General features: G+C 34.8%; 1 protein-coding gene across 1 annotated transcript in view; it reads left to right on the top strand.

Moving 5' to 3' along the window:
* The window catches only part of ITGA4 (integrin subunit alpha 4), an 88,575-nt gene that overhangs the window by 51,607 nt on the left and 24,169 nt on the right, over positions 1 to 12,799 (top strand). Inside the window, exons 16-17 of the mRNA XM_081241850.1 lie at positions 4,802 to 4,951; positions 11,545 to 11,621. Coding sequence (XP_081097976.1) covers positions 4,802 to 4,951; positions 11,545 to 11,621 — 227 coding nt within the window. The remainder of the gene's footprint in view (positions 1 to 4,801; positions 4,952 to 11,544; positions 11,622 to 12,799) is intronic.

Here is a 12,799-nt window from a genome sequence, read left to right as displayed (position 1 = left end):
TTAATAAAAGGTTTCTATGATAGAAGGCAAATGGTTAATTTTTTTATGCCTTATAGTGTTTTATCTATTGAAATTCTGTTCTCTTGGACCTCGCTTTTCCCTTTATGAAAATGTTTCCCCATCCATGTAAGCATATGAAAATGAATCTTTGTTATCTTCAAAGGTACAACTTGATTAGGTCTTAGAGATTTCTTAGGACAAGATTTTAGGACAAAGGATAATTTTGAGGCTGTTTTGATTTAGAGAAACCCATTCAACAATTGGCACCAATTTTTAGAAATGTTGGAGCAGCCATGGTAGTGAGACTTACCTTCACGTTTTTAGAGATATTTCTTGATTGATCTTGATGGAATCTCTGCATCAAAATACTCTCTGATGTTTGAGAAGAAAACAAACATTCCCTTCCTGTCTACAGCATTCCATAAAATCTAGAAATATTTAGCTTAGTCACTGGAACAGGAATGCCTGTCTCTACTGGTATCTGAGATCCAGGCCTTAGTATGTTGTATAATAATCATTAAATCAACCTGCCTATGTATTTAGTAGATTAGTTTATTCTTTCTTTCCTTTGGTTTCTCTAAATTCTGGATTTTGGATTTCTGAAATAAAGGAATTTTATTTTGTTATCTAAGTCTTTAGATAACTTATAAAACTCATCATTTTCAGTAATAACTTCAAAAAATGAACACATATTTGATTACTAAATATATGTATTTGTATTTTATTTACTTATATTTTTAAGCTATACAAACACATAGTTTAATGAAGTACCATTTGCTCCAAGTAGTTATATTTTAACCACTGTGGACCGATCCATATATGCATGCATTTCTGCTGAAAATCTAAATGCAGACAAACTATATAACTATGCTGATATTATGGTAACCTAGAAGATGATTGATTATTCCAACATATATTAATTCTTTGTTAGATTACAAGGTCTTTGAAGACAGGATATTATGTTTTCCATGTTTGTATTCTTCTTAGAGCTAACACAACTCATTACATAAGTCCCCCAATCAATCAATATTTAATAAATTTATAGATTATGTGTTCTCAGAGCTTTTTAAAGAATTCTATGAGGGAAAATCTGTAATGTTCTATTCGTGTAATGGTGAGGGCACCTGTCTTGGGGGTGTTGTCTTTTCTCAAGAAGTTGTAGTCCCAGATGTTTGACAGTTCACCCTCTGAAACATACTTACTAGATAAAATGGTTATAATTACACAGGGCCTTGCTGGCTCAGATTCCAATCTATGTCTCAGTCTTACCTTCTCCCACCCCAACCCATTCCCCACATTGGCACCAGAGGGGCATTTCAAAAACATAAATCTGATCACATTCCTTCTTAAAATTCTTCTATGTAAGAATTTTCCCATGCCCTTTCGAGTGTAGGTTAGGTGGCCCTCCCTCTTCTGTACTTGTGTCTGCATGTATCAGAATGCTCATCCCTCCACCACATGTGTGGATTTATGGGTTTTAAAGTGTAATGTAGGCACCGGCTTTCAGTTTTGTATCCCTAGATCCTGTCTTCTACAGAGTAGACTCATGAATAGATATTTTCACATGTTTATTTATACCTCAACATCATTGTTCATTAAGTAATATTTTATAAATATTTCTGGCTCCACCCTTTAAATAAATTCCCTCACTACATAAACACAATAGGATGACGTGGGCCTACAGCTCAGTTCTCAAGCTGGCCATAATAAAAATTTCTGTGAAAGTGAGACAAGAAGGCAGACTTCGTGTAATTTCAGACATGTGCTAATTTGCATGCTTGTGGGTGCCCTGTTTTATGTAATTGTCCATAAAAATGTGGCATGGAATCTTCATTATTTTTAATATAGATAGCACATGCCCATCCAAATTAAAAATTTTAAGCAAATCTACTTTTTCCTCCTGTATATTAATTAGTCACTTTAAGAATTTTTGATATTATAGCTTTTGTCCTTAGGTGGAGCTGTTAAAGTTAAGTAAGTGTGAATATCTGTCAAATACAGTTCTTGCAAGAGTGCACGTACATTTTATATATTGTGAGAAAGGCATAATTAATAGCTAATTAGGATAATGAAAGTAATATACACCAGATGTAGAGAAGACCTTGTGGAAAATTAGTATGAATTAGATAACATGTGATGTGGTCAAAGCAAGCTTGTTGAGAAGAATTAAAGCAGTGGAGATGTGGAGGGACAGTCAGTGGCTGTCTAGCTCCTACATCTAGGGAATAATTTAATCAAGTTTGCTATTGTAATACTCAGGGCTTCAAGCTGTTCCATTTTCACAAGTTGATAACTTGGGATTTGGACCTTGATTTGCAGCATTCCTATATGGTCAAGGTTTCGAGTTGAGATGATCACTTACCAAGTAATCTAATAAAAACATCTCCATGTGTGAGAATGGAAAAGCCATGAGAGATCTTGAGTACTCTGAGTCATGCTACACATCTTCCAGGTACCACTTAATTAATACAAGTCTAATAGTTGTATTAGTAGAAAACGTAGCTCATTTTCTATTTAGTGTTCACTGGTTGGCAATAGACTAATTTTCTTTTTTCTTATTTCTTCCAAATAGTCACCAGAATTTATTATAAGAAATTGAAATTCTGTAATTCCTTGGTTGGCTTATATAGCTACATTTTGCAGTAATATACACATAATAATGATAATATTTAACATCTATTGAGACATTAACATGTACCAGGCATTGTACTAAGTGTTTTACATACATTATGTCATTGAATCCTCACAATAAGGTATAGGTGTCATAATCATCATTTTCATTATCATTATTACCAGCCATTTTCAGATGAGGTAATTGTTCCATAGACAGATTATGTAATTTGCCCAAGGTTACGTATAGATAACAAGTGAAGGACCTGAGGTTTGAACCCCAGTACTCTACCTTCAGACCATTTGCTTTTAACCAATTTATATATATATATTTATATAATTTATATATAATGTAAATGATGAGAAGAAACAATTACATCCTTTTTTATAATTACATAAAAGACAGAATAGGTGTAGTCTTATGTGAAACGTCATCTTTATTAACTTCATTGATTTTTATCAAAAGTTACTATAGGCGTAAATAGCATAGCAGTAATCTGTATGATAGGTATTTTTTTCTATTCAGTAGGGATTGTTAATTTATGAGCTTTGGAAATCTGCTTTTAGGCAGAAATGTTTAAGCTATATTCCAACTCTGAATTGTCTAGATAAATAGAAATCCACTGACATTATTCAATAGGAGGTCTGTCACTTACAATGTCATGGATCTACTAAGGAACTCACTAAGTGTAAATATAAACCTCATAAATATAAAACTCAATTATGGTTAAAATTAATATGTCTAGCCCCAATGAAAACACTTGAGTTTCTTCAGTGGGACTTTGATGAATCTATTTTTTTTTAAATCAGAAGAAATGTAAATTGAAACAGGCATATGAAAAGTAGAGTCAAGCCAAGCTTTACATTTAAATTGTTAGTGTGAAAGACGAAGTGTGTGACCAGTACTTTGAATATCTTCTGAGTATAGTAACAATTATAATACCAAGAAAAAGAAAAAGAAAAACTGCATAGTTCCTGTGTAGGTGGACTGTATCTGCTGATTGTGAGCTTCTCTCTCAAATCCTGAGATAATATCTACTTTTAATTTTTGTTGTGCATAAGCTACTTGTTCTATAGATTTGCCATCAACATGTCTTATTTCATGCAGTTTAAATTGTCAACTGAATTCTGTTATAAATCCTCATGGATTACTTTATAGTGGAATCTTATTTGCCCATCCTCTTAGATAGGGAGAAAAATAAATGAGTCTGCTTTCAGTATATTTTGAAAATCTCATATCTGTCTAGGCAGGGCTGCCTGAGAAGTGCTTTCTAAGAGATGCCATGTTTTTTATCTTACTTGACTTCCTTTTTTTTTTTTTCTCACAGACTTGGGATTCTAGAACACCTTTACTATTTAGGGAAGTGTTTCCTTAATTGAATGCCAAACTACTTCAAAGTTATTTTATTGTCAGTTATTTTAGTGTTTGTGGATGTTTATGTTAGCAAATAATTTTGATAGTAATGTTGTATATTCCCATTTAATGAAGGGGCTTGAATAATCGAATGAAAAGATGAAATAAATTTTAAGATCATGGGAAAATGTTTTTAAAAGAGAGAAAAATAATGCCTGCATGTAGAAATAAAGATTAAAATATATGAATTGACAACCAGTGTAATAAACTCAAGAGTCATTTCTTGGGGGGCAGAAGACAATAAATTCTAAAAACCTAATCACTCAAAGACTTTTTTACTACATATAAAGAAGCTTAAGAATGATAAATGCTGTGTAAAAAATTAGTAAGATTTTAAACTTAAAAGAGTGTCATACAGAGAAGAAAGGATTCCAAATGGGTTACAATTCCTGTATCATTGATAAATAAATCCAAGAACTCTTTCTTTGTAAAATGTAAAAGCACAATAAATGTAGAAAAACTGTAACAATAAGAAAATTGTATGCATAGAAAATAGTATTGAAGAAAATATGCCAAAATGTAGACCTTCATAACTATTATTGGATAGTTATGGTTTTTCATTTTTAATACCTTTTGTCTTTTTCCTAATAAACGTGATTGCTTTTGTAATGTGTGAAAATAGTTCAATTCTTTAACAATTTAGCTTAAAAGGAAAGGATTTTCTTTGACTTCCATATATTGTGTTTGACCTTATGCAGGAAAGGAGGGACTTTATATATTTTTTTTATTTAGATGTTTATTTTTGTTATTAATTCATATGGTTTTCAATTTCTTTAGAAAGATGTACGGGACATCCTCACCCCAATTCAGATTGAAGCCGCTTACCACCTGGGGCATCATGTCATCAGTAAACGAAGTACAGAGGAATTCCCACCACTTCAGCCAATTCTTCAGCAGAAGAAAGAAAAAGACATCATTGCAAAAACAGTAGGAATTTTTTCCTTTATTTGAAACATAATGTGACATATAACTGAAGAAATTCTTTTGAAATAGTACATAGTTCTGAGGAAATGTACTCTATCTGAGTTTTTTTTTTAATTTAATGAATTTTTGTATAAAAAAGATTTATGGTATGTCTTGTTTTCCATTTTTCTTTATTTTTTATACTCCCTTTAGGATATTGAACTGAATACCTTTAAATATGCATTTAGTCATAACAGTGGTTTCCCATATACATAAAATGTTAATTTTCTCTCCTTGATGCCTTGCCAGTGAAGAAAATATATTTCCAGAGAGCACTCCTAATGGAAGTGAGTTGCATTCATGAGTTATTCAGCATCGTCATGTGTGTTCAGCTTATCTTTCTCATTTTCTGTCTCCTTCTTTTTCAGTTGTCTTCCTCTCACTCACCCTACCCACAGATTCACTCATGTCTTGTTAGTCAGATTTTACTCATTTAGAAACATGTATCTACGTTACACAACAGTTTCTCTTTTTTACTTAACTGTATGTGCATTTTGAGATGGATCCTGCATTCTGAACAGTGAACTGCTTTTTAAAATGTATCCCTGAAGATCCCTGAAGTGATGAAAGGGGAACACCTAAAACCAAGATTACTCTACCCAGCAAGAATCTCATTCAGATTCAATGGAGAAATTAAAAACTTTACACACAAGCAAAAACTAAGAGAATTCAGTGTCATCAAACCAGCTTTACAGCAAATGCTAAAGGAACTTCTCTAGGCAGGAAACACAACAGAAGGAAAAGGCCTATAATAACAAACCCAAAACAATTAAGAAAATGGTAATAGGAACATACATATCAATAATGACCTTAAATGTAAATGGATTAAATGCTCCAACCAAAAGACAGAGACTGGCTGAATGGATACAAAAAAAAAGCCCCGTATATATGCTGTCTACAAGAGACCCACTTCAGAACTAGGGACAAATACAGACTGAAAGTGAGGGGATGGAAAAAGATATTCCATGCAAATGGAAATCAAAAGAAAGCTGGAGTAGCAATTCTCATATCAGGCAAAATAGACTTTAAAATAAAGACTATTACAAGACACAAAGAAGGACACTGCACAACGATCAAGGGATCAATCCAAGAAGAAGATATAACAATTGTAAATATTTATGCAGCCAACATAGGAGCACCTCAATACATAAGGCAAATGCTAACAGCCATAAAAGGGGAAATCGACAGTAACACAATCATAGTAGGGGACCTTAACACCCCCCTCTCACCAATGGACAGATCATCCAAAATGAAAATAAGAAAACATAAGCTTTAAATGATACATTAAACAAGATGGACTTAATTGATATTTATAGGGCACTCCATCCAAAAATAACAATACACTTTCTTCTCAAGTGCTCGTGGAACATTCTCCAGGAAGGATCACATCTTGGGTCACAAATCAAGCCTTGGTAAATTTAAGAAAATTGAAATTGTATCAAGTGTATTTTCTGACCAAAATGCGATGAGACTAGATATTAATTACAGGAAAAAATCTGTAAAAAATACAAACACATGGAGGCTTATCAATACACTACTTAATAATCAAGAGATCACTGAAGAAATCAAAGAGGAAATCAAAAAATACCTAGAAGCAAATGACAATGAAAACACGAAGACCAAAAACCTATGGGATGCAGCAAAAGCAATTCTAAGAGGGAAGTTTATAGCAATACAAAATCCTACCTCAAGAAACAAGAAACATCTCAAATAAACAACCTAACCGTACACCTAAAACAATTAGAGAAAGAAGAAGAAAAAAACCCAAGGTTAGCAGAAGGAAAGAAATCATAAAGATCAGATCAGAAATAAATGAAAAAGAAATGAAGGAAACAGTAGAAAAGATGAATAAAATGAAAAGCTGGTTCTTTGAGAACATAAGCAAAATTGATAAACCATTAGCCACACTCATCAAGAAAAAAAGGGAGAAGACTCAGATCAATAGAATTAGAAATGAAAAAGGAGCAGTAACAACTGACACTGCAAAAATACAAAGGATCATGAGAAATTACTACAAGCAACCGTATGCCAATAAAATGGACAAGTTGGAAGAAATGGACAAATTCTTAGAAAAGCAGAACCTTCTGAGACTGACCCAGGAAGACATAGAAAATATAAACAGACCAATCACAAGCACTGAAATTGAGACTGTGATTAAAAATCTTCCAACAAACAAAAGCCCAGGACAAGATGGCTTCACAGGCAAATTCTATCAAATATTTATATAAGAGCTAACACCTATACTTCTCAAACTCTTCCAAAATATAGCAGAGGAAGGAACACTCCCACACTCATTCTGTAAGGCCACCCTTTGTCCAAAACCAGACAAAGATGTCACAGAGAAGGAAAACTATAGGCCAATGTCACTGATGAACATAGATGCAGAAAACCTCAACAAAATACTAGCAAACAGGATCCAGCGGCACATTAAAAGGATCATACAGCATGATCAAATGGGGTTTATCCCAGGAATGCAAGGATTCTTCAATATATGCAAATCAGTCAATGTGATAAACCATATTAACAAATTGAAGGAGAAAAACCATACGATCATCTCAGTAGATGCAGCAAAAGCTTTTGACAAAATTCAGCACACATTTATGATAAAAACCCTCCAGAAAGTAGGCATAGAGAGGACTAACCTCGACATAATAAAGGCCATATATGACAAACCCACAGCCAACATCATTCTCAATAGTGAAAAACTGAAAGCATTTCCTCTAAGATCAGGAACAAGACAAGGATGCACACTCTCACCACTCTTATTCAACATAGTTTTGGAAGTTTTAGCAATCAGAGAAGAAAAAGAAATTAAAGGAATCCAAATCAGAAAAGAAGATGTAAAACTGTCACTGTTTGCAGATGACATGATGCTATACATAGAGAATCCTAAAGGTGCTACCAGAAAACTACTAGAGCTAATCAATGAATTTGGTAAAGTAGCAGGATACAAAATTAATGCACAGAAATCTCTTGCATTTCTGTACACTAATGATGAAAAATCTGAAAGAGAAATTAAGGAAACACTCCCATTTACCATTGCAACAAAAGAATAAAATACCTAGGAATAAACCTACCTAAGGAGACAAAAGACCTGTATGCAGAAAACTATAAGACACTGATGAAAGAAATTAAAGATGATAGAAACAGATGGAGAGATATACTATGTTCTTGGACTGGAAGTATCAACATTGTGAAAATGACTCTACTACCCAAAGCAATCTACAGATTCAGTGCAATCCCTATCAAACTACAAATGGCATTTTTCACAGAAGTAGAACAAAAAAAATTCACAATTTGTATGGAAACACAAAAGACCCTGAATAGCCAAAGCAATCTTGAGAAAGAAAAACTGAGCTGGAGGAATCAGGCTTCCAGACTTCAGACTATACTACAAAACTACAGTAATCAAGACAGTATGGTACTGGCACAAAAACAGAAATATACATCAGTGGAACGAAGGCCCAGAGACAAACCCACGCACATATGGTCACCTTATTTTCGATAAAGGAGGCAAGAATATACAATGGAGAAAGGACAGCCTCTTCAATAAGTGGTGCTGGGAAAACTGGACAGCTACATGTAAAAGAATGAAATTAGAACACTCCCTAACACCATACACAAAAATAAACTCAAAATGGATTAAAGACCTAAATGTAAGGCCAGACACTATCAAACTCTTAGAGGAAAACATAGGCAGAACTCTCTATGACATAAATCACAGCAAGATCCTTTTTGACCCACCTCCTAGAGAAATGGAAACAAAAATAAACAAATGGGACCTAATGAAACTTCAAAGCTTTTGCACAGCAAAGGAAACCATAAGCAAGACAAAAACACAACCCTCAGTATGGGAGAAAATATTTGCAAATGAAGCAACTGACAACGGATTAATCTCCAAAATTTACAAGCAGCTCATGCAGCTCAATATCAAAAAAGGAAACAACCCAATCCAAGAATGGGCAGAAGACCTAAATAGACATTTCTCCAAAGAAGATATACAGATTGCCAACAAACACATGAAAGGATGCTCAGCATCACTAATCATTAGAGAAATGCAAATCAAAACTACAATGAGGTATCATCTCACACCAGTTAGAATGGCCATCATCAAAAAATCTACAAACAATAAATGCTGGAGAGGGTGTGGAGAAAAGGGAACCCTCTTGCACTGTTGGTGGGAATGTAAATTGATACAGCCACTATGGAGAACAGTATGGAGTTTCCTTAAAAAACTAAAAATAGAACTACCATACGACCTAGCAATCCCACTACTGGGCATATACCCTGAGAAAACCATAATTCAAAAAGAGTCGTGTACCACAATGTTCATTGCAGCTCTATTTACAATAGCCAGGACATGGAAGCAACAGTTGTGTCCATCGACAGATGAATGGATAAAGAAGATGTGACACGGGCTTCCCTGGTGGCACAGTGGTTGAGAGTCCACCTGCCGATGCAGGGGACGCGGGTTCGTGCCCCGGTCCAGGAGGATCCCACATGCCGCGGAGCAGCTGGGCCCGTGAGCCATGGCCGCTGAGCCTGCGCGTCCGGACCCTGTGCTCCGCAACGGGAGAGGCCACAACAGTGAGTGGCCCGCGTACTGCAAAACAAAACAAAACAAAACAAAAAAAGAAGATGTGACACATATATACAATGGAATATTATTCAGCCATAAAAAGAATTGAAATTGAGTTATTTGTAGTGAGGTGGATGGACCTAGAGTCTGTCATATAGAGTGAAGTAATTCAGAAAGAGAAAAACAAATACCATATGCTAACACATGTATGGAATCTAAAAAAAAAAAAAGTTTGAAGAACCTAGGGGCAGGGCAGGAATAAAGATGCAGATGTAGAGAATGGGCATGAGGATACAGGGAAGGGTAAGGGTATGCTGGGACGAAGTGAGAGAGTGGCATGGACTTATATACAATTACCAAACGTAAAATAGATAGCTAGTGGGATGCAGCCTCAAAGCACAGGGCGATCAGCTCAGTGCTTTGTGACCACCTAGAGGTGTGGGATAGGGAGGGTGGTAGGAAGGGAGATGCAAGAGGGAGGAGATATGGGAACATATGTATATGTATAACTGATTCACTTTGTTATAAAGCAGAAACTGACACACCATTGTAAAGCAATTATACTCTAATAAAGATGTTTTTAAAAATTTAAAATAAATAAAATGTATCCCAAAATATACCAGTTTCACTCACTGTGTGTTTATTCCCAGGAGTCCAGTTATTCAGACTTTTACTGTCCAACAGCACAAAGACAGAGTCAACAGGATGTTTGGGGCCCTGGTTAAAGCATTCATTAAAACATTCAGTAAGGGCACACAGAATGCAAAAGATCAAAGGGACATTTAAAGGTCTAGTTCATATCCTGTCCAGATAAAATTGCCCCTAAGTCGTTATAAGATATTTGAGCTTACAATCAGCACTGTCTGGTCTACAATACTAGATCAAATGAATATAATAAATTAAGAGCAAAGTCTTTCTATAGCCTTGTATGAAAATATTTATGGAAGTCGGTTTTTTCACTCTTCTGTTGAACTTCAGTTTTCAATATCAACTACTTTTAAATGTCTTTAATAACGAACATCTCAATATTGTAAAGTACATAAGCCCAAACCTTAGCAATTTGTAGTTATATTAGAATGAGCTACAAATGAGCTACATTTTGATTCTTCAAACAACCTGCTTTACGAATAAGAGAAGTAGAAAAAATATATATTAACCATCTAGAGAACGATTTACACTTTCCAGCTGCTCCCGCTGGTATAGGCAGTCTGTGGTCTGACGTGCCATTTGACAATGCTCTACCCACTTCACATTTCATGTGCCTGGCTCCTTCTCTGACTTTCTAGATTTCTTTCTTTTCTGCATGTCTCCCTCTCTCACCTGTTCCTCTCAGCTTCCTTTCTTTTTGTATCTCTCTATTTTTCCTTTGTCCAGCTTATACCTCAGGGCTTCCTGTGTACCTTGCAGTATCTCTGGGTCCTATTAAAATGCTCAGAATTAAAGAAATTCTGGAACCTGTGGATAAACTATCATTTATTTTTATTCACTGTATCCTCAAAGTAAAATTTCTAAATTTCTACATTTTATTATTTTCAACACATATAAAATCACTGTTCTACCATCTTGTGAAAATTAAGTGTCATGCATATGCATAATAAGCAGGATCAAACGGCAACACCAGAAAATCGTGAAGAAAATCTTGGCAGCACAGGTTCTAAACACTTACAGAGGTTACTACCACAGTCTGATTAAACTTCTTTTTATACAACTATTACGAAAGAAAGAAATTATTTCTTTCGCTTAACAAACTTAGGCTTTAAATTTACCTGTTGAAAAACGTGGTTCCTTTAGCCCTGGAATTGTCATCTGAACCTACTGATACTCAAATTGAACTCTTCAAAAGGTATAAAGGAGTTATCAATTTGCTATATCAATTTTATTTTTTCATGTGTCATAGATATTTTATCCTTTAAAAAACATAGAAATATACCTACTGATTTGAACTAAGATAAAAAATACTGTCATATTTTATTTCCAGATAAACTTTGCAAGATTTTGTGCCCATGAAAACTGTTCTGCTGATTTACACGTTTCTGCAAAAATTGGATTTTTGAAGTAAGTGTAGTTGGCTCTCTGCTTATTTATCAGGATGGGGTAATTGGTGTGTGCATGTGGGTTCTAAAGAGTAAAGGACTAAGAACTAATCCTTGGGGGTTAGCAGCATTTAAAGACCTGGAAAAGAACAGCAGTCTCATTCTGCTGAAAGAGACTAAGTGTTCTATACAGCAGTCACATAAGTATACACTCAGAGATTACCACTTTTCAAAAGAATGAGAATGTGTGAGCACCATGGTTTTATCAAGCATGATTTTAACCTTTCACTGATAACTCGGAAGATATTTCAGGATTTAAATGTGCTTTGGGTTATTGTTATCATAATTGTAGTTATTTTTCAGACATCTGTAAGTGCCTGTTAATAGAGTTTTGGTTCAAAATGAGCTAACCTTTACTACATAATGCTCCAAAAACTGGTTACATAATTCAGATCGATGTACAAAACAAAGATATCCCTAAATATATATGTGACCCATTTGAAAGGGAATAAATCATCTTTATCTTCTAAATTCATAGAAGGGAAACAGGAAAAGGAAAATACATGTAAACGTGCTTAAAATAGTGCACACAGTGCAAACTGGATAAATGTTGATTGCTGTCATTATTTATGTTGGGAAATAAACCATTGTAATTCTGTATCATGTCTATATCCCCTCTGTTGAAACTGTTCTGCATGTCAGAGGGAAGATGTGAAAATGAGGACCAGAGAGATAGAATCCACACTTCAGGTTAAGAGCTGGCTGTGTATGGAAAGTGAAAGAGGGCAAGGAGGCATCACTGACAGGGCAGGAATATGAGAGACTGTTTGGGGGAGGTAGGGATATAGAGGAAGCAGGTTTAAATTGGGGTGTGTTGAATTTGATGAGACTTCTATATGTAGCTCTGCAGTGGAAAATCTAGTTCAGGATTATGTTTGGAGGTCCTCTTCACATTAGTTATGAGAATGCCTGCGATGGAAGTGTGAATTTCACAAAGAAATAAGGATCAAGTCTTGGGAGGGGTGGGTAAATTTTATGTAAAGAGCTTAAAAAGAATGAGGACTTACTCCAGGAGACTGAAAAAGTATCTTCATAGAACTAAGAGAAAAACCAGCTCCACGGTGAAATAGCCAATGGAGAATGTAAAAAGAGGGACTTAATACTGTGATTTTGTAGCAATCAGAGAGCATAATGACTGAG

Source organism: Mesoplodon bidens (assembly GCF_964165515.1).
Source record: "Mesoplodon bidens genome assembly, chromosome: 8".
Lineage (NCBI taxonomy): Eukaryota > Metazoa > Chordata > Mammalia > Artiodactyla > Ziphiidae > Mesoplodon > Mesoplodon bidens.
Note: the sequence above shows the minus strand (reverse complement) of the source record. Positions and strands in the feature narration are given on the sequence as shown.